Source organism: Vespa velutina, chromosome 2, assembly GCF_912470025.1.
Source record: "Vespa velutina chromosome 2, iVesVel2.1, whole genome shotgun sequence".
NCBI classification, from domain to species: domain Eukaryota; kingdom Metazoa; phylum Arthropoda; class Insecta; order Hymenoptera; family Vespidae; genus Vespa; species Vespa velutina.
In genome coordinates, this window is record NC_062189.1 from 4,224,086 (window position 1) to 4,242,793 (window position 18,708).

General features: G+C 35.4%; 2 protein-coding genes across 14 annotated transcripts in view; one reads left to right on the plus strand and one right to left on the minus strand.

Annotated features, from left to right (window-relative positions):
- The window catches only part of LOC124946845 (UPF0489 protein C5orf22 homolog), a 447,955-nt gene that overhangs the window by 126,199 nt on the left and 303,048 nt on the right, over positions 1-18,708 (minus strand). For all 8 annotated transcript variants that reach the window (XR_007100187.1, XR_007100190.1, XR_007100191.1 and 5 more), the window contains exon 5: positions 16,104-16,298. Coding sequence is in view for 2 of the 8 variants with exons in the window: in XM_047488171.1 (XP_047344127.1) it covers positions 16,104-16,298 (195 nt within the window). In the remaining 6 variants the exon portion in view is untranslated. The remainder of the gene's footprint in view (positions 1-16,103; positions 16,299-18,708) is intronic.
- LOC124946846 (histone H3.v1-like) overlaps positions 935-18,708 on the plus strand; it is a 233,057-nt gene continuing 215,283 nt past the window's right edge. For 2 of the 6 annotated variants that reach the window (XM_047488175.1, XM_047488174.1), the window contains exons 1-2: positions 935-1,187; positions 17,674-17,817. In XM_047488175.1, the coding sequence (XP_047344131.1) occupies positions 1,096-1,187; positions 17,674-17,817 (236 nt within the window). In that variant the 5' untranslated portion in view covers positions 935-1,095. Of the gene's footprint in view, positions 1,188-6,091; positions 17,818-18,708 lie in introns of those variants that run through there. The other 4 variants (XR_007100204.1, XR_007100203.1, XR_007100197.1 and 1 more) reach the window with 3 other exon arrangements.

An 18,708-nucleotide genomic window follows, 5' to 3' on the forward strand; every position in this document is an offset into this window, starting at 1 on the left:
CTTCTTCTTCTTCTTCTTCTTCTTTTTATTCTTATTCTTGGGCCTCCTCCTGTGCAATGTCGTTGTAGTCGTCGTCGTGTCATTCTTCACCGGCAGAGGCGTCACTGTCGCGGCCAGACTTGGAAGAAGTAGGGGAAATCACAGGGCTGTGTGTCTTTGGCGTGCGTGCTTCTACCCCGATGGCTACGGAGAGACTACACTTCAGTTCTTCGCGGGCCTTCGTACGAGCAAGTTTTAGTTAACGAGCATTGCTTACTTGCCGGTCTCATCGATTCGATACGATACGATAATGTATTAAGAAGATTGAAATGTATCTTTTCGATCTAACGAAAGGATCTTTGTGTTAAATCATTCAAGAATTTCTCGGATCATCTTGAAGATATCAAAGTGTGTATATCAAAGTGGGACTTATCAAAGTAATCCCGATGAAGAAAATCGAAGAGGAAAAATGAAGAGAGAAGAAATATCGAGAATGCCAGGGTCCAATGAATATGGTAAAGATCCAGCAGCGAGGTATAGAGTTCCTACGTAGTGTTCAGAAAGTAGGAACTTCATACCGTGCTTTTGGACTTGCCGAAAGATCTTCAGAATCGCGTCTTTTTCAACTTTGTTACACGCATGATATGTGCGATAAGAAGAAAATAGGAAAAGAGAGAGAGAAAAAGATGTATCTGTACATATATATACATATACATATATATATATACATACATATATATATATACATACATATATATATACATACATACATATATATATATATATATATATATATATATATATATACATACATCTGTACAGACACACACACACACACACATATATATATATATATATATATATATATATATATTGATAGGAAAGACGAAGAGCTTTTGCTCCTTCTTTTTTTGTTATCTCTGTCTCTCTTTGTCTTTCTCTCTATCTATCTATCTATTTATCTATCTATCTATCTCTCTCTCTCCCTCTATCTCCACATTTCTCTTTTGGAGACAACGAAAGAATATGGACGAGTATCGAATTATAAGGTCCACGAAATACGAGTGAAACGAGCACGATAAAAAGAAATTTGGAACGAGAGAATGTACGTTGAAAATGAAAAATAAAATATATCAAGGACTATTGAATCATCAACCTGAAGAATTATCTTTTAATCATCATGGATACGTCAATTCTTCGAAGTATCGGTAAGTAATAAAATTTAGTATTGGCTCGTTCGAGTCAATTCTTCGTTTGATACATAACAGAATTAAAAAATCTATTGATAATCTTTAATAATAACTTTTGCCTAAGTACTCATCGTGATACACAGAAGCAACGTATGCATAATTAATTTAACATTTCCTTTATATATATATATATATATATATATACACAAATTTTCTCGAAGAGGGAAAACGAGTTAGATTCAAGTATTTTTTTTCGAAGGATCTAAAAAGAATAAAAAAAACATCGTATTGATATTAAATCATCGAAGAGATCTATGATCTTAATAATTGAAGTAGTTAGAATTAACGTAGAACATGGATGGATTTATTTGTGAACGATTCGTAACGACAAACTCGTATTTTCCGTCGGAGCAATCGTCGTCCGAAGATAAGATAGTCGCTATCCGGAGGCTACTTTTTTTTTTACTCTTGAATCGCTACGAGAGAGAGAGAGAGAGAGAGAGAGAGAGAGAGGGAAAGAAGAAGACAGAACGAGCACGAGTATCACGAGCAAGAGAGCGCATGCTCGTTCGTTTAATTGCCACTGGAAGAAAAATATTTTCATCGCGACGCCGACTCTCTCTCTCTCTCTCTCTCTCTCTCTCTCTTTTTCTCTTTCTCTCTTTCTCTTTTTCTTTGCTCCTTCTTCATTCTCCTCTTTACCATTCTCCTCTTTCCTTTGCTGCCGACAAGAGCTCCCACGAGCTCGCGAGACGACGCGGAGAACGGTTAGATTTTGCACGTAATTGCATCGACCGCAAAATGGCAGCCAGGAAACGACTATTTTATACGATGACACTCCGACTGCATTATTAGCTTCTACCGCGACCGTCCCTTTGAATCAGCGGTCTATTCTCGTTGCAAATTCGGTTTGACCCGACACTGGGAGTAAAGAGCAAAAGAGAAAGAGAGGGAGAGAGAAAAAGAGAGAGAGAGAGAGAAAGAGATAGAAAGAGAGAATCGTATTAGATTAATTAATCACTTCCTCCTGTCTTGTAAAACGACGTTTTTCGAATAACGTACCACGAGATATCCATTCTTTTCCTTTCTAATCATTTTCGATATATTATAATTTCATGGAATAAGATCTGACGCTTGTTAAGATTTTAGATATCGACATAACGTCGTTACCACGAGTGAATTTCATCGATTAGTTTCGACACGAGTATCGAGATTCGTTCCTCCTTTCATCCTCATAATATATCTTCTTTTGTCGGGGTCAGAGGGCGGAGAGGGGTTCCCTATAGTTCGACGACAGAAAGGACCGACCGATATTGGTCCCGATCGATGTTTGCATGTGGTGACAGGATTATGTTTGAGTCACCGAATCGGTGCCACGGCCATTTGTCACCTCGAGATTAAATAGAGAGCCAACTGCCTTCGAGAATAAGGGGAAGGGAGTGATACTCACGTTCAGGAGCTCGGTCCATTCCCAAACGAAAAAGAACCCTTCAAGAATGATGACAGAAAAAGAGAGATCAAGATTCTACATCAAAGAATCTACTATTTTCGATAAACTATTGTGATTAGTAGATTATGTATAAATTAATACATATAGAATAGATACATATAAATGTATATCGAAGAAAAATAGATGAACGCCATGTTATCTTTCATCCAATTTGTTGATATGATTGTACGACAAAGTTTAGAAGAAATTATATTAATAATTCGTAATTATAAAATGTATTATAATTCATTTGATATTTAATTTGTATACGAACTAATAGCAGAGTGAAAGTTATTGTTTTGCGATAAAAGAAAAATATATCGTTAAAACGCGATGGAAAAATTGAAAATTGAAAAATTGATTGATCGATCGACTGTGATTGCAGGATTTTTTCTTTCTTTCTCTTTTTTACTTAAATTGGTTTTTTTTCTTTTTTTTTTTTTTTTTTTTTTTTTTTTTTTTTTTTTTTTTTTATACCCGCACATAACATACGTGTGTTGCCGTTGAAATGATTCTGAACGCTTAATTCTTTAATTAACTTGTCGATACTCGTTCGTCTTTAGTTTATCTAAGAGAGTAGATAAAGAATCGATTCAATCCTTCTCTCTTATATTTTTTCTATCTTTTCTTTTTTTTTTTTTTTTTTTTTTTTTCATATAATTTTATTTTCGTTTCTTTTTACGAATATAATATCTTTCCGTAGAATATTTATGCATATATAATGAACTCGAACGAGTTTCTTATATCAGCGAGCTTAAGAGAAAAATTGTTTTAATTAGAAACGAACGCTAGACATTTTTATTTAAGTAGAAGCTATCTCTCTCTCTCTCTCTCTCTCTCTCTCTCTCTCTCTCTTTCTTTCTTTCTTTCTTTTTTCTTCTTCTAATATTTGAAACTAAATACAATTTTCTCTCTAGTACTAAATCGGTCGGGAGTAACGTTTTTCAAATGATCAAAGTCTATTTCTCGTACGTTCGTTATAATCTTTATCTCTTTTAAGAGGTCGGTAAGATTTATCTAAAAAATATCGCCTTCTGAACCCAGAACCCTTCGTGCTTGATTTTATATAAGATCTATCGTTTATATTTGAAAAATATCAAAGATTTCAACAACCATAAGTCATTTATCTTCTCCATTATAAAAGACATGAGAGACGAGTAGCATGATAACGAATGTTAGATCTATTTGGTAATATCGAATTCTTAGAAATTTTTTTAATAAAATCATTAAAATGATCTCTTAGTTAGGAAAATACTGAGATGCTTCGCTATAGATAACAAAAAAAAATTGATGTTTCAAAGTTCAAAGGTTCGTACGTGACTTCAAGAAAGAAGAAGAAAAAGACAAAGAGAAAAGAAAAAGAAAAAAAGAGGAAGAAAAAAAAAAAAGAAAAAAGAAAGTTTACGTTTCAAAGGAAAAGTTAAAAAATAATTCACATTTAATGTGAGAAAAAGTTTTAAGAGCATCGATCAAACGAATCAATCCTTTTATAATCATAAGTTGTTTCGGGACACGCGTATGACGTGACATCGTATTAAAAGTCGTGCCATTTAAAAGGTCCATCGTTCAGAATTTCTAGGTCACTCTTTGATACTTTAGCACGTAGCATCTGGACGCATTTCCAGAGCGAGTTCTCGTATGGGGTTCGAACTAAAATCACGCGGCCGAACGAAAAAGGGGTGCATAAATTATGTTCGTACGCCATGTTTGTCTCGTGACGTGCCGATTGGGCGAACGAAAAAAAATCCATCCTCCCTCGAGCGTGTCTAGCGTTGTCCTAAATGGACGTTGCTTTTCTATATCTCTTCCCTCACCCCTTACGCCATTTCCATCGCTATCATTTTCATTTCTAAATTATTATAGATCACGCTTTACGTTTTCTTTTTTCTTTTATTTTCTTTTTTTTTTCCACCTTATGCGATCGATCGTTGAAAAGTTTTTTTTTTTCTTTGGTTTTTTTTTCTTTTCTCTTTTTTCTCTCTTTTTTTTTTTACTTCTGCCTCTTCAAGGATACCTTACGTGGGACAGAAGAAGTACACCTGGCGCAAATCGAAAATTGCACTGCATTGTGCACTGCAAGTAATGCAGAACATCGGTACACACGGCCACAAGTTTGGTCATTGAACTGTATTAGACATGTGGCACGAGTTTCGGTACATACGGTGCCCAGAAATTGCGGTACGCGCAAGTCGCACGTGGAATGTAAAGTGTACCTTTGGAAAACCGTACGTTCATCGTACTCGAGACCAAAGTTCAACACACCGGAGGCTTCGAGTTCGGGTTATTCTTTACGATTACAAAAGTTCTTCTCTCTTTCCCATTTATTTCAGATGCATATAACAAAGTCAATATTTTTAACGCGTCATCGGCTATTCGAGATCGAAATACGGAACGTTTATATTTCCATGTATAAATTCAGACCATATAAGTGTATAAAATATAAGCATATGTAAGAGACATAAGATCGAAATCGTAAATGTACACATTGAAAATATATACTACTCGTCGATTTCAAGTACGAGACAATCGTTTGAGGTAGCCAATCCATATTGAGGAGAGAGTTTCAACTAAGTAATTCGTAGAGAAAGGATTCGTACAATTTCTTTCTTTTTCTTTCTCTCTCTCTCTCTCTCTCTCTCTCTCTCTCTTTCTCCCTTTCTTATTTTTTTTTTCCTTTTTCCTTTTTTCTTATGCCGAAACGTCTCAACTTTTACGACTCATTTCGAAAACGTGTAGCGCACAAAGTCGCTTCTATTTCATGGTGGTCCGCGCACGTTTCATGCCGGTTTCGCTCGTGCGCTCGCCATAGTAAACGAGAAGCTGCTAGGGCAACGAGCTGGAGCATGTAAAAACGAAAAGAATGAGAGAGGGAGAGAGAGAGAAAGGAAAAGATCTTCTCGATATTGTCTATAATTCAATATCGAATTACGTTTCATAACTATAATAAAATTTCCGTATTTGTCGTAAGCTACAACTTTTCTATCGACTATCATCTTATTATGATTATCTATAATATACATATGTATAACCATTGAAACGGTTATAAGGGTAAAATAATGGACGGTTAGAATAAAAAGAAAAATTTTCATCTCGTTCTACTTGTAGATTTGCGCATAGCTCATAAAGGTAAATCGATCGTAAATCACGACTCATGGTCTTCCGTTGAAGCGTATTTCCGGCTCCATAGAATCATCGTGTCGATAATATTTATAATGCATTAAAGTTTTATCGCTTATAAACGACATTCTTACATTGCAAACCGAGCAAACTTATTGTCCGGCGAACGATCTATCACGCAATGACAATGAAAGTCTTTTGGAAAGTTGCCAAGTTGTACGTGCACGATCATTCAATTCTTATTTTCTTTCTTTCTTTTTTTTCTTTTTTTTTTTTTTTGTCTTTTTTTCTTTTTTTTTTTTTTCTTTCTTCTTCTAAAAATCGCAATCGACCAATTGACATTTATTACTTAACCCTCGACATTCTATTTATCGTAAAATTTTTCTTACGTGTTATCTTATTTCTATATTTCATTATCGATTATTTTCTCGTAATATTTTCATCGAGATTTATTCGTTAACTCTCGCTCACCTTAGCATTCTAACTTTCTCAATTCTCACACTTCGCTATTCGATAAACCGATCGTCATTGACATTCTCCGTCTGACAACTTCCAGCTGTGATTTGAATACTAAAATCCCGACCTCGAAAACGATTCTTCGTTGAAATGATAGAATCCAGAGTCCATTAATTTCTTTGGAAACAAGGACATATTCGTCTTGGACGTTGCTTTTTTTTTTCATATACATTTCATGCAGTTCGTCGGTGTAGAGATTTCTCATCTTCCATCTCTTTTTCCCTCTCTCTCTCTCTCTCTCTCTTTCTTTTTTCCTCTTTCTCTGACCCTCTCAAGGTAAGCAACCACCCGCGATTACGCGATCGGCCGACGCGCAGGTGCAGGTAGCCGTGCTTCTAGAAGACCCTCGAAGATCGAGAGGATCGAAAGCAAGCGGAACAAGCAGCGTCCCCACGATTCAGCGATCCGTGAAGCCTCCGGACGCGAGAGGCGTTGTAAATCTCTGTCATGCTCCATAAATCCCACCCCCGATATCGTTCTTGCCTTCTTTTCTAGGTTTAAACATGCGCGTATACCGATCTACGTTTCTCTTTCAACGTTACCACCACTTAAGCGTCGTTTTAAACATACAAAAAAAGTAACTGTACGAGGAGAGAAAAAGAGAGAAAAAAGAGATGGAAGAAGGAAACATCGGGAGTAACGATAAGAAGGACCGCACGAACGGACACGGTGTTGGGATTTTCGATCCTCTCTCTGACACGCTCCATAAATCCCTTTTACTCTTACGAGGACGAGCTCCTCTTCTTCTCTCAACGTATAGATATATACGATCGATCCCACTAGTGATCCCATTGGATCTCTTATCTCACTCGTTTCGCTTCGGGATTAAGACGTTTTAAATACGTTACGGAGATAGGAAAATGTTTCGCGATTATCGGACTTCTATTTCTTTTTCTCTCTTTCTTCCCTCTTATTTGTAATCCTTACGTATCAAACGGAAGTTATCACGTTGATTTCCTCCATAGATGACTCTATCGTTCGAATATTCTTTGATATCGAAAAGAAATCTCCCTCTTTCTCTCTCTCTCTCTCTCTCTCCCTATTTATCGAAATTGTTATAGGATACCATGAAATTTATGAAAAAGCATATATATATATAGTTTTTGTTACAAAAAAGATATAAGTTGGAATATTTCTTTTTTCTTTTTTTATTTTAATGATACAAAATAAGAACGTTCTATTCTTTTTATTAAAATTACCAATGGAAATAATTAGTTTTACTTTAGAAAAATGTGATGAAAACTCAGCTTGTAATTATTTAAAACCTATCATTTAAGAAATATCGAGTAGAGGTTGAATGATATAGTCCAAGGATATGTTAATTCTCTACTATCAGAAAAAAAGAAAGAGAGAAAAAAACAAAAACGAAAAGAGAAAAGAAGAAAGAGAGAATGAGAAGCAGCAAAAAAGAGTGGAAGAGTGATCGAAGAGTTATGAAAAAACAGGATAAACCGATGCAAGTTGCGGCAAGTTGAATATCCGGTTTACCGCGAGAAACCGTTCCTTCCTGCGGTTTAACGCGTCCGTCCATTCGTGAATCCTTGGAACTTCGTAAGGAATGGGAAAGGAGATCCGGTTTTTCTATGTGTTTAGAAAAATCGCTCAAAAAAAAAAAAAGAAGTTATTAGATATTGAACATTCCTATAAATAACGTAGTTTAGTATTAATTGACTATGTTAAAACTAACGAAATCATTTATTTATTTTATCATTTAAAATTCCATTTGTTTAGTGTTAAAATATTGATTTCAAAAACGAAAAAATCTCTTTTTCATCCTTCATCTTATTATCGAAATATTTCTCTTCGAGAATTCGTAATTTATGAGTAGAATAAATTAGATCGACGATTAATGCTAGTCTGAAAATAGTACGATAAACGGAATGGTTAAAGGGAGCGGAAAAGAAGAAGAAGAAAAAATAAAAAGAAAAAATAAAAAACATATCTAATTAATTCGATTCCGAAAGAAATGGATCCGAAGAAGAGGAAAATAAAAACAACGATTATATTCAACATGGCTGCCATTGATACATCTGATTGAGATTAATATAAATTAATAATAAATATTAATATGCTAAAATGGATTTTTTAATAATTAGATTTTCATTATTAATTGAGAAAATTATTGAATGAGTGTAAATTATTGTACGTCGAAAAAAATATTGTCTATTACGAATTTGATCTTTCTCGTAGATACATTCAAATTCATTTTATCGTGATAATAGACCAATCATATTTCATCATTATCGTTATCTTTATTTACTAATGTATTATTTTCTTTTTACATTGAAATATTTCAAATAATTTTCTTTATATCAAATATTATTTTTGGTTCCTGGCAAATAAAACGTGTTTCGTTATTTTTCTCGTGGTTTTCACCGTGCGCATTAATTAAAATTCAATTGCACGCTTTTTTACCGTACGAATGAATTTAAGATAGGAAATATCGTTCTCTCTTTCTCTCTTTTTCTCTTTTTCTCTCTTTTTCTCTTTCTCTTTTCCCTCTCTTCATTTAATATTTAAGATCTGTGAATCGTCGCGAAAGCAATCAATGAGCCTCTTTTTTGAATATGTTTTTGAACATGAGTGTTAGTGATTCTTGAGTATTTTTTTAGTTGATTGAAAATTACATTAAACCATGGCAACACCTGCACGAATCTGCATACTGGATCGTCAAGTATGTTATCGAACCCGTCTTTCTGGTTATATCACACCCACGCGTGTTCATTCTTAAATAGATTGATAGCGTACTTATTGATAGCATCGATACTTAAGAAGGACAGGATCGAATGAAATTTTTTCAGTGGGTTTGCGCGGATACTAAATAAAAAAAAAAAAAAAAAGAAAAATTAAAAGAAAGAAAAAGGGAAAAAAAACAAGAGAGAAAGAAAAAAGAAGAAGAAAAAAGGGAGAAAAAATATGAAAGAAAAGAAAATAAACGAAAGTAAAGGAGAAGAAGAAAATTTTTACAAAGGAAAATTAAAAATCGAAGCATTCGGTTTCATCAACCGAAACGAACATCGTTAAACCCTCGAATTAAAAGCGTTTGACGAGACTCACCGATGAATGCGCAACGATAAAAGGTAAAAGAAAAAAAAAAAAAAAAAGAAAAAAAAAAAGAAAAAAAGAAGGAAAGTTAGGTAAATCGAGCATCGGTTCGCGTCAACGATCGAGGCTATATGGTGAACGTATCGAGAGGCAAGCATTTCCTAACCGCCAGCGATACGAAGTTTCGTCCGGTCAGTGCATATATATATACGTATTTATATATATATATATATATATATATATATATATATATATAGATACATATATATATATGTATGAATGTGTATGTACAAGGACCGGTCATCGACCGCATTTACCAATGCGGAAAATCCGGTGACGCGCGCGTACCGTGTTTTCGTTCGGAAGGTGTAACGAGTTCAACGTCCTAACTCGCTCCCGCCTCTCTCTCTCTCTCTCTCTTTCTCTTTCTCTTTCTCTTTCTCTCTCTCTCTCTCTCTCTATATAATGCCACCTGTAGGGAGGTCATGCGCTTATGCGTCGAGGAGCATGTCGCGGAACCATGTGCTCTTGAAAATTGACGGTATTTTTGCGAGAACAGCAATTAGGCAACGAGTCTATGTAACTCCATAACGAGCGGGAGGGGAGAGGGGAAAGGGTAAGAGAGGAGGAGATATGGGATGGACGAGAGCCATCGAGTAGTACCTGTTCATCGAAATCAACCCGTCTGAAAACGAACGACATACGGTCGGCTTGATGGTCATTGACATCGGAAATTCTCCTAACGTGTTCGTTTCCTCGGATCTCACGATTTTAATTCGCACGATAAACTGTGACGAGATTGATCCTAAACTATTCTCGTTTATAAATAATATTTTCATTTCTCTTTGACTTTTCACGTGTCCTTGTTTATTCTGTAAGAATCATGTTTATATTGTAATTCTTCTTTTTTTCTTTTTTTTTTTTTGTTTTTTTGATCTTACATACGTTGTCTTGTATACACGCTGAATGTATTCTCTTCGATTTCATGTATTAAAATGATTATTTATATAGATCAAGATATCGTATTACCTAGATCTCGATAGTTCAAGTTCGACTATGTAAACTTTGTTTGCGATCGAACGTAAACGCACGCGTTTCCCGTAACCCAACACAATAAGCAATTATCTACCGCTAACGCTCAATGTACGATAATCTCATTTATTACGAAACGTTACACTCGTCCGTGCAACACCTGCTATCGATAATGACCGACTCTTAAACTTAACTATCCGTAATCAACGAAGAATTCCCATTATGGCGTCTCAGCAACTGAGATTCCACCGATTTATCCCGCAATCAAGACTCTTTTATCGAGTAGTCATCGGTCTTTTGATCGACAAACAGAACGATCTTCCTCTATTCCTATCCATGACGTCGTTCAAAAATCATTAGAGATCATTTAACGATACGTCATTCATGAGAGATTTTAGCCATTCGTTTCTATCTTCTACGGAAAAACCACAAAATCCCTATAACGTCGTTTCGTCTAATTGTTTAATTCCATTGTAAAAGATACATACATATATATATATATATATTTATATATAATAATATACATTTATATTTTATAATGACTTCGATTATAACCAATATAAATATTATAAATATTAACGAGTACATATACTTGGGTATGTGTGTAGGTATAAAAAAAAAAAAAAAAAAAAAAAAAAAAAAAAAAAAAAAAAAAGAAGAAGAAGAAGGAAAAAAAAATAGAATATTAGATACGGACGATTTCTCACTTTTGTAAAGGCTGTTAGTTTAATCAGAAAGAGTCGCGACTATAAATCCGTTCTTGTCGATCGTCAATCTAAAAGTGTCACAACTTCGAAGTCTTAAACATATAGTCTGTGCCGTGTCGTATATACAACTTCGATCCGTAATAACAACTTATCTGTCGGGTAAACGTTACCTCACTGTTACGACATGAGGTTGTAGTAGCATTTCAAATTTAATGTTCGAACGTATAAACTTCTCACCAAGACGATTATAAATAATTACATAGCAGAAAGTAAACGGTTTTGTCCGTATTCGATAAACAAGTGGTATCATCTCTCTCTCCCTCCCTCTCTCTCTCTCTCTCTCTCTTTTCTCCCCTTTGACTGTCTGTTTGTCTGTCTGTCTATCTTCTTCCTTTTTATTATTTCTTTTATTTCTCGAATTCACGGTTTGACCGAACTCGCGAATAAGGGAATAGTCCTAACAATAGGGAAACCCGTTGTATTGTTCGTAAAACACGTAATGCGGTGTAACGTTAACGTTATTTGACATGTGTAAATCCCTCAACGATTGCTCGAAAATTTGCGATCGTGCGCGTTAGTGGCGCGTGCGAGGAAGCGGGAAAAGAATCGACCGTGACGTTCCCGTTGACGTTTTGTTTCGGTTTTGCGCGAAAAAGCGCGAACACGTTACACCGCCGTATGACCATCATTTCTCTTTCCCATTCTTTCCTTCTCGATAAATGCCTACCCTTCTGTTCGGAAATTGCTACCTCGCGAACAGGTCAACAACCTCTTTCGACAACTTTTACCACCAGAACAAAAAGAAATAAGGCTCAACTCTATTCGATCGTTTTTAGCTTTTTCAAAAAGGATTTTACATTAACGAAGTTAACTTTTTAATAGTCTTCTTATAGAGAGTTATGATTTTTCTTTCTTTTTTCTTTTTTTTTTTTTTTTTTTCCAACACAGTCCGTCATTTGTGTAATCTATCAATTTGTTCTATCGTAGCGATGATGATTTTCATTATGTTCGTTTTAATACATTTAAATATCGTTTCGATTTTATGGATTAAGTAGACACGTCTCTCGCATTATTAAATTTTAACATTGGAAAGTTTGCGATTAAATGAATGTCATTTCGAAATTTTCCTTTATTTTTTTTTTTCTTCTTTCTTTTTTTTTCTTTTTTCTTTTTTTTTTTTTTTTTTGTTAAACTTTAAAACGTGCACTATTTCACTATTTGTTACCGTGGATAAACTCTGCGTAAAGGTTTATTAGATTTAGAAACAATCTATTCGTTGCTATAGTCAAAAAAAAAAGTTTATACACATGTATATTTAGAAAATGTTACGATCGTAGCGATAGAACATCAAAAGGAATTGAAATATTTCACTTCTATCAAAAAAAAAAAAGTCATAGCGTGTGCAAACGCTTTTCACGATGATGATTACATAAAACAATACTGGCAGTCAGTCGAAAAAGTAATATAAACGGTCGTACTACGCTACGCTTGTAGTAGTAACATGAAATGGTTGTTCTCTCTTTCTAGTTTTTTTCGTCTGTTCGTTACACCCCTCGTAAAATAAAAATTACGTTGAAAAGTTTTGAACGATCGAAATCGAAGTAGTAGTCGTAATGAAAAAAGTTTGATCAAACTACTTCTAAATTTGTTTAAACCCGCAACTTCGATCCCTATTTCATCTTTTTCTTTTCTGGTTTTTTTCTTTCTTTTTTTTTTCTTTTCTTTTTTCTTTTCTTTTTTTCTTTTTTTTTTTTTTTTTCTTTCTTTTTCCCTATAAGTCAAGGTCGATCTCATAGCCCTAAAGAGCGTTCGATCGGATTAAGGAGTAAGCGTGCGCGCGCGCCCCTAAAATCGACCCCGCCCGCTCCCACTCAGCCACCCCTTCGGAAGCTTGCGCGTGACCGTTTAACGATCCGCAGCCATCTTGGACGCATGGCGTCGCCCAGCGCCGGCGCCGACGTCGCTCGTCACGTCGCCCCAACTGCCTGCGGCTTATCCGGAAACTGCAAAGGAGTCTCGTTCTTATCAGTCACAACAGATGGCGATGTTGGTTCTTATCCGGTTTATCAAAGATTTGCGTGCTTTCGACTCGTTGATTAGGTTCGTCTCGTGATGTGTTATCAGTATTTTCGAAAAATCGTAACATCCTTTTCGTCTCTTTCACACGTGCTTGTAATCATCAGGTAGGCTTAGTAATACTAACGAATAAATAGTTGAATCTTAAAGGACATTTTAGATAAAGCGAGTGATAAATTTCCTAGTTCAACGAAGATCAACAAAATAGATTTAACTTTGAAGATGTTGAAAGAGGTAATAAATTCTAGGAACAAAATATTCGCATTGCCAAGAGTCAAGTCGTGAGATTATTAAGGAGATCAATGTGTGATTTTAACGGCGCTCGGTAAAACGGTAATTTCGACTATTCGTTATCGTCGTAAAGACGGTAAAGGTAAGATAAAGAAAGAGAGAAATCAGGTGGTCGCTTAGGAGAAGATTCCTTAAGTTTATCGACCTAATCGTCTAAGAGCTTTAATTGTTCGAGGATGCGATACGATTCTGAGCAAGGTAAAGCCAAGTTTGAGGGACTTCGAAAGTTCCGTGAGAGAAGGCAATTAGGAGGCAGTGACCTGCCTCAAGGAGAGATTCGGATGGCCTTGATGGACCGCGGCCTTTTGTAGATGAGAAAATACTGCGGTCGAGATTCGAATCATGCGGCCAGCAGGAGAAAAACGTGATTTTTGAAAGAAAAGGAAAAGAAGATAGAACGAAAAAAGAGAGAATGAGAGAGAGAGAGAGAGAGAGAGAGAGTGAGAGAGAGAAGGAGAAAGAGAAACGTTGCGAGAACCGTAAAGGATATTTGGTTACTTCCGGTTCGTCTATTCGCGGCACCATCCGGCACGAGGTGCATTCTCACGCTCATCTGCATAGCCGGGTACACATCAATATTCAGGCAGGCCGGAAAACGGGGTCCGTTTTGCATACTGGATGGACCCCCCGCTCGTGCCGTTCCTTCTTCGATGGGGATCACAGTGGGACATCGCGAGCCAGATCCTGAGAAAAGAATCATGGCTGACGCAATGTACAAATCATATTGGTTCCTATCTATAAACGTATTCGAGATAAAAATTATAATCTTACACCTTTTCGATGAATTTAAAATAATCTTCGTTTCGATCTTCTTCATTGAATATTCAAAGGATTCCTTTATACTTATTATACTTATTTACCGTTAAACGTTTTAAGAAAATCCTCGCGAAATTTAATGGCACGAGAGCCGAATACGTACGATTCTGTTCGTAACGTCGAGGAAGGCAGCTCACGTAATTTAAATAATTCAAAAATAACCCTGACCGCGGTTAGGCTATGATGTGACCCGAAGCCGGCTTACAATCACAATGCAGCGCCGAGTTCACAGGGTAAGACAGGTAGCACGTCGTCGGGTCTGCATACATTAGGCCGAAGACATGATTTCTTGCGACGATTACTTTACAGCACCTATATCGTTTTCTTGTTTTTCTTTCTCTTTATTTATGTATTTTTCTGTTTTGCTTTTTTTCTTTTTCTTTTTTTCTTTTTTTTTTTCTTTTTTTTTTTTTTTTTCTTATATCCTGCGTAACACCGACGACTCGATATTTGATATATTGATTTTTATTTGCAATAAAAAATTTCTTAATAATCGAATCGATTTATGTATAATTAGTATATCAGAATTAAAGTACCGATAGAAATTCATTTTTCCGTCGCAAAAAGGAAAAAGTAAAAGAAGAAGAAGAAGAAGAAGAAAAAAAAAAAAAAAGGAAAATCCAGCGTAAACGTTATTTTCCTTCATTGTGCAAATTCAATGATCTCGATTCGAAATTTCATCGGAATCACGGAACACGCGTATTTCGTAGCGTATAATGAATCGCGGTGGACGCGTAACGCTCTTATCAATGTGAATTCATGCAAATTCTATAGGCATTACTTAACTAATAATTCGATCGTCGATTCGAGCGAAGCTTTCGATCGCTTTCGTAAAAGCGAACGCGAATGGAGAGGGGTTAGAGGGCGGGATGCAGATGAGCTGACATAGTCGACCCCCAAAGCGGATGTTGGCAGTCTGTAGTTACGTAGACAATGGTCCCGTGCCATTATGTCCGTCGAATCCTAAAACCCCATAGAGTCGTCCTTCTCTGTCTATTATCCGACTGGTGGCAGGCCACATTGTGTATCCGGCCTGCCACGAGACCTCGACCATTGTCGGGCCACGTAATTATTCGCAAATCTTCCGCTCGTTGCTGGTCCTCTCTCTTCTCTCCTCTTCCTCCTCATCCTCTCTCTATTTCTCTCCCTCTCTTTCTCTCTCTCCATCTCTCTCTCCCTCCCTCCCTCTCTCTCTCTCTCTCTCTTTTTCTCTTTTTCTCTCTTTCGCGAAAGTCCAAAGCTTCTATATCTCTCTTACCCTCCCACAATTTATCGTTTTGGAAATTATTAAATGTTTTGAAAATTTCTTATATACATATATATAATAAATATGTCATATTTAAATTAATTAATATATTATAATTAAATATGTATGTATAATAAATATATAATAAAAAATAATATATATATATATAATAATAATAAATATCTAAGATATTATAGATTCGACGTAAATTTCGAACTCGACGAACAACGTAAGAAGTATTAACAATGAATAAAAAAGTAAATCGCATGCATTAATCTTGTTGGTTACATAAAGATGGAAAAATAAAGTTGTTGTATGATAAAAGTGGAAATAAAAAGCTATAAAATGTTCGTATATATACGTTTATGGCTGTTATTCAAAGTGTATTTTTAAATCAATCGCGATGAGGAAAAATTGGTAAAATATAGCATGATTCTTACGAGTCGAAAAAACACGAATGATAATGTATCCGTTCGATCGAACGAATATTATGCGAGTAATCTTTACGAATATAACGATTGCGAAAGTGAATATAACGCATACATTTACAAAGCTCATGCAAAGCAAAGGTAATGATGATGACTCTTTCAATGACTCACCTCCGGATCGGTTGTATCGGGCCGTTGAAAAGAGTAGATAGGAGCAAGTTTATCGTAAAGATATATTTCATCGTAGATATATTTGAAGGGATTCCTAGTGCTGAAGAAATCTAGATCGATATCAAGAATATACGGTGTGTCCTTTTCTGGCAAGTATTGTCGCAAAGCTGTACTGATCGACAAAAAATCATCTTTCTGAAAAAAAAAAAAAAATTACAAATATATATATATATATATATATTTATACATATATACAAACATATATATACACGTATATATTAATAACGTATCAAAGAAAAAAAAAGGAAAAAGAAAAAGGAAAAAGGTAATAATTCAGAAACAGAATTTTACAATGACATTATTATATCATTTTATTATAAAATTATTCGTTTTATTTTGAAACATCCGGTATAAATACATAGAGGCATTCTCTAGGTAAAATCAGAAACCGGTTTTAATTCGGAGATCGTTTCGTTTCCCAATGTCACGGTTTCGTCCGGACTAACTTACATAAAATTGCATTTTGCGCAGTCATCGCGCCGAAAGAAGTTTCTCCCGTGGATATAGAAAAGAAAAAGACAAAGAGAAAAGAAAGGAAAAAAAACAAAAAAAAAAACAAAAAAAAAAACAAAAAAAAACAAAAAAAAAAGTAAAAAAGAGAAAAAAGTATTTCTTCCTATGTAATTCCGCCTAAAGTATTCTGATATGTAGGTTACGATCTTTCTCGGAATTTTATTTGTCGGTGGGACAGTGTAAGAAAAAAAAAAAAGAAAAAAGAGGAGGGCCGATAAAAGGGAAGAGAGAAAAAAAAATAGAAAAAAAAAAAATAAAAAAGAGAGAGAGAGAGAGAGAGAGAGAGAGAGAGAGAAACGACAACGTGATACTCGACGAGCATCCCTTCGCCACCCTTTCAACCCAATTTACGAACTGAGTTGTACGCGGGGAATGCCGACGCGTGCGATAGAGAGAACATTGTTCGAGGCAGACCAGAACCGCGATGCAGGCACGTATATGTATATAGGTTGGACTTTTTGGTACGCGCAAAAAACAATGACTGCACTCGAATTAATCCTGTTAGAATTGATACTCGGTACGGGGAACTGGATCGCAATTTGCATGCGTTCACAACAATGAAATACACAAGGGCGAATTCTAGAGGTGATCGAGCAGGGAGGGAAATAGGAGGGGAGAGGGTACGAACATGGTTCAGGATTCGAAGGGATTGGAGAGGGGGATGAAAAAGTCAACGATCACCATAGACAGTGGCTCTCATTGATATTATACAAATCAATTTTTCATTCGTAATAAATCGATACGTATATATACATTATTATAACATATCTAAATGTTCCGTATGTAGTATAATTTTTGCGATAAAATTTCATAGTTCTTTTTTTTTTTTTTCTTTTTTATTATTATTTAAAAAAGAAAAAGAAAGGAAAGAAACATATTTTTGTTAAATATTTTCAAAAATCCAATGTACTCTTTCTCAAAAATGATCTTACGCCAATGGTATTCATTTGCATTTACCTAACCTCAGCCTTGTCCCCTTTTTTCTATCCTAACCAAGGGAAAAAGACGATGGGAGCGAAAAGAAAGAGGATGGAGAAGGAGAAGAAGAAGAAGAAGAAGAAGAAGAAGAAGAAGAAGAAGAAGAAGAAGAAGAAGAAGAAGAAGAGAGGGAGGCCGTAGGGGAGCAAGAACGACGAAAGAGGTGCGTCAATTTTTGTTCTTTTTTCTTTGCCGCAACGACAATGTTCTCTTCCCGTCCCTTCGCCACGAAGCAAAGCTCTTTCTGACCAAAACCCGTTTCCCGTTTATGCGAACGAGCCGAGTAGGGTGATCCCGACTGGATGCGTGGAAGGATAAAAGGAGTTCGCGAAATTCCCAGCTCGAGCTCTTACCAGAAGAGTCCTTATTTCGCTTTATATAAAAAAAATTTAAAGATCGAGAAGAGTCAATGGGCTTTTTGCTTTTTTTCTTTTTTTTTTTTTTTATTTTTTTTTTCTTTCAGTATCCTTGCTTTTCAGAACGTTCTCTTTCATTTTATTTCAAGATTTCAAAGGGGAAAGAGAAAAAGAAAATTCGAAAGAGAAAGAGAAAAAAAAAAAGAAAAGGAAAGAAAAGAAAAGAAAACATAATAAATAATAAGGAAAGAAAATATTTATTGAAAGTAAGGAAGCAATATGATTGCATTGACGTTATCGAAGAAGCACGGGTTTGACTTCTCGCGATCGATCGTACGAGTTCGAGGCAAAAACGTGTGTTGCCTTTAGAGATAAAATTATCTTGAAGGATGAAAGGGACCAATAATTGTGTGCACGAACCTGGAAACGGTAAGACGAATATCTTTTGAATTCGACCCTCCATACGAATTTGTCGACGTCTCTTTTACGGCCTTGGAACATATACAGATGGGATTTCAAATTTATTAGAGAACCGAGAAAGAGAGAGCTTATCCAAAGAGTTTAATGAGAAATTCTTCGTTATTTTCGAGATCGCGGACTTGGAAAATATTTAATTATTTAAATATTTAAAAATGACAAGTCCGAGGATGAAAATGACAACAGATGAGTTTGTAAAATATTGTATAACGTCATAAACG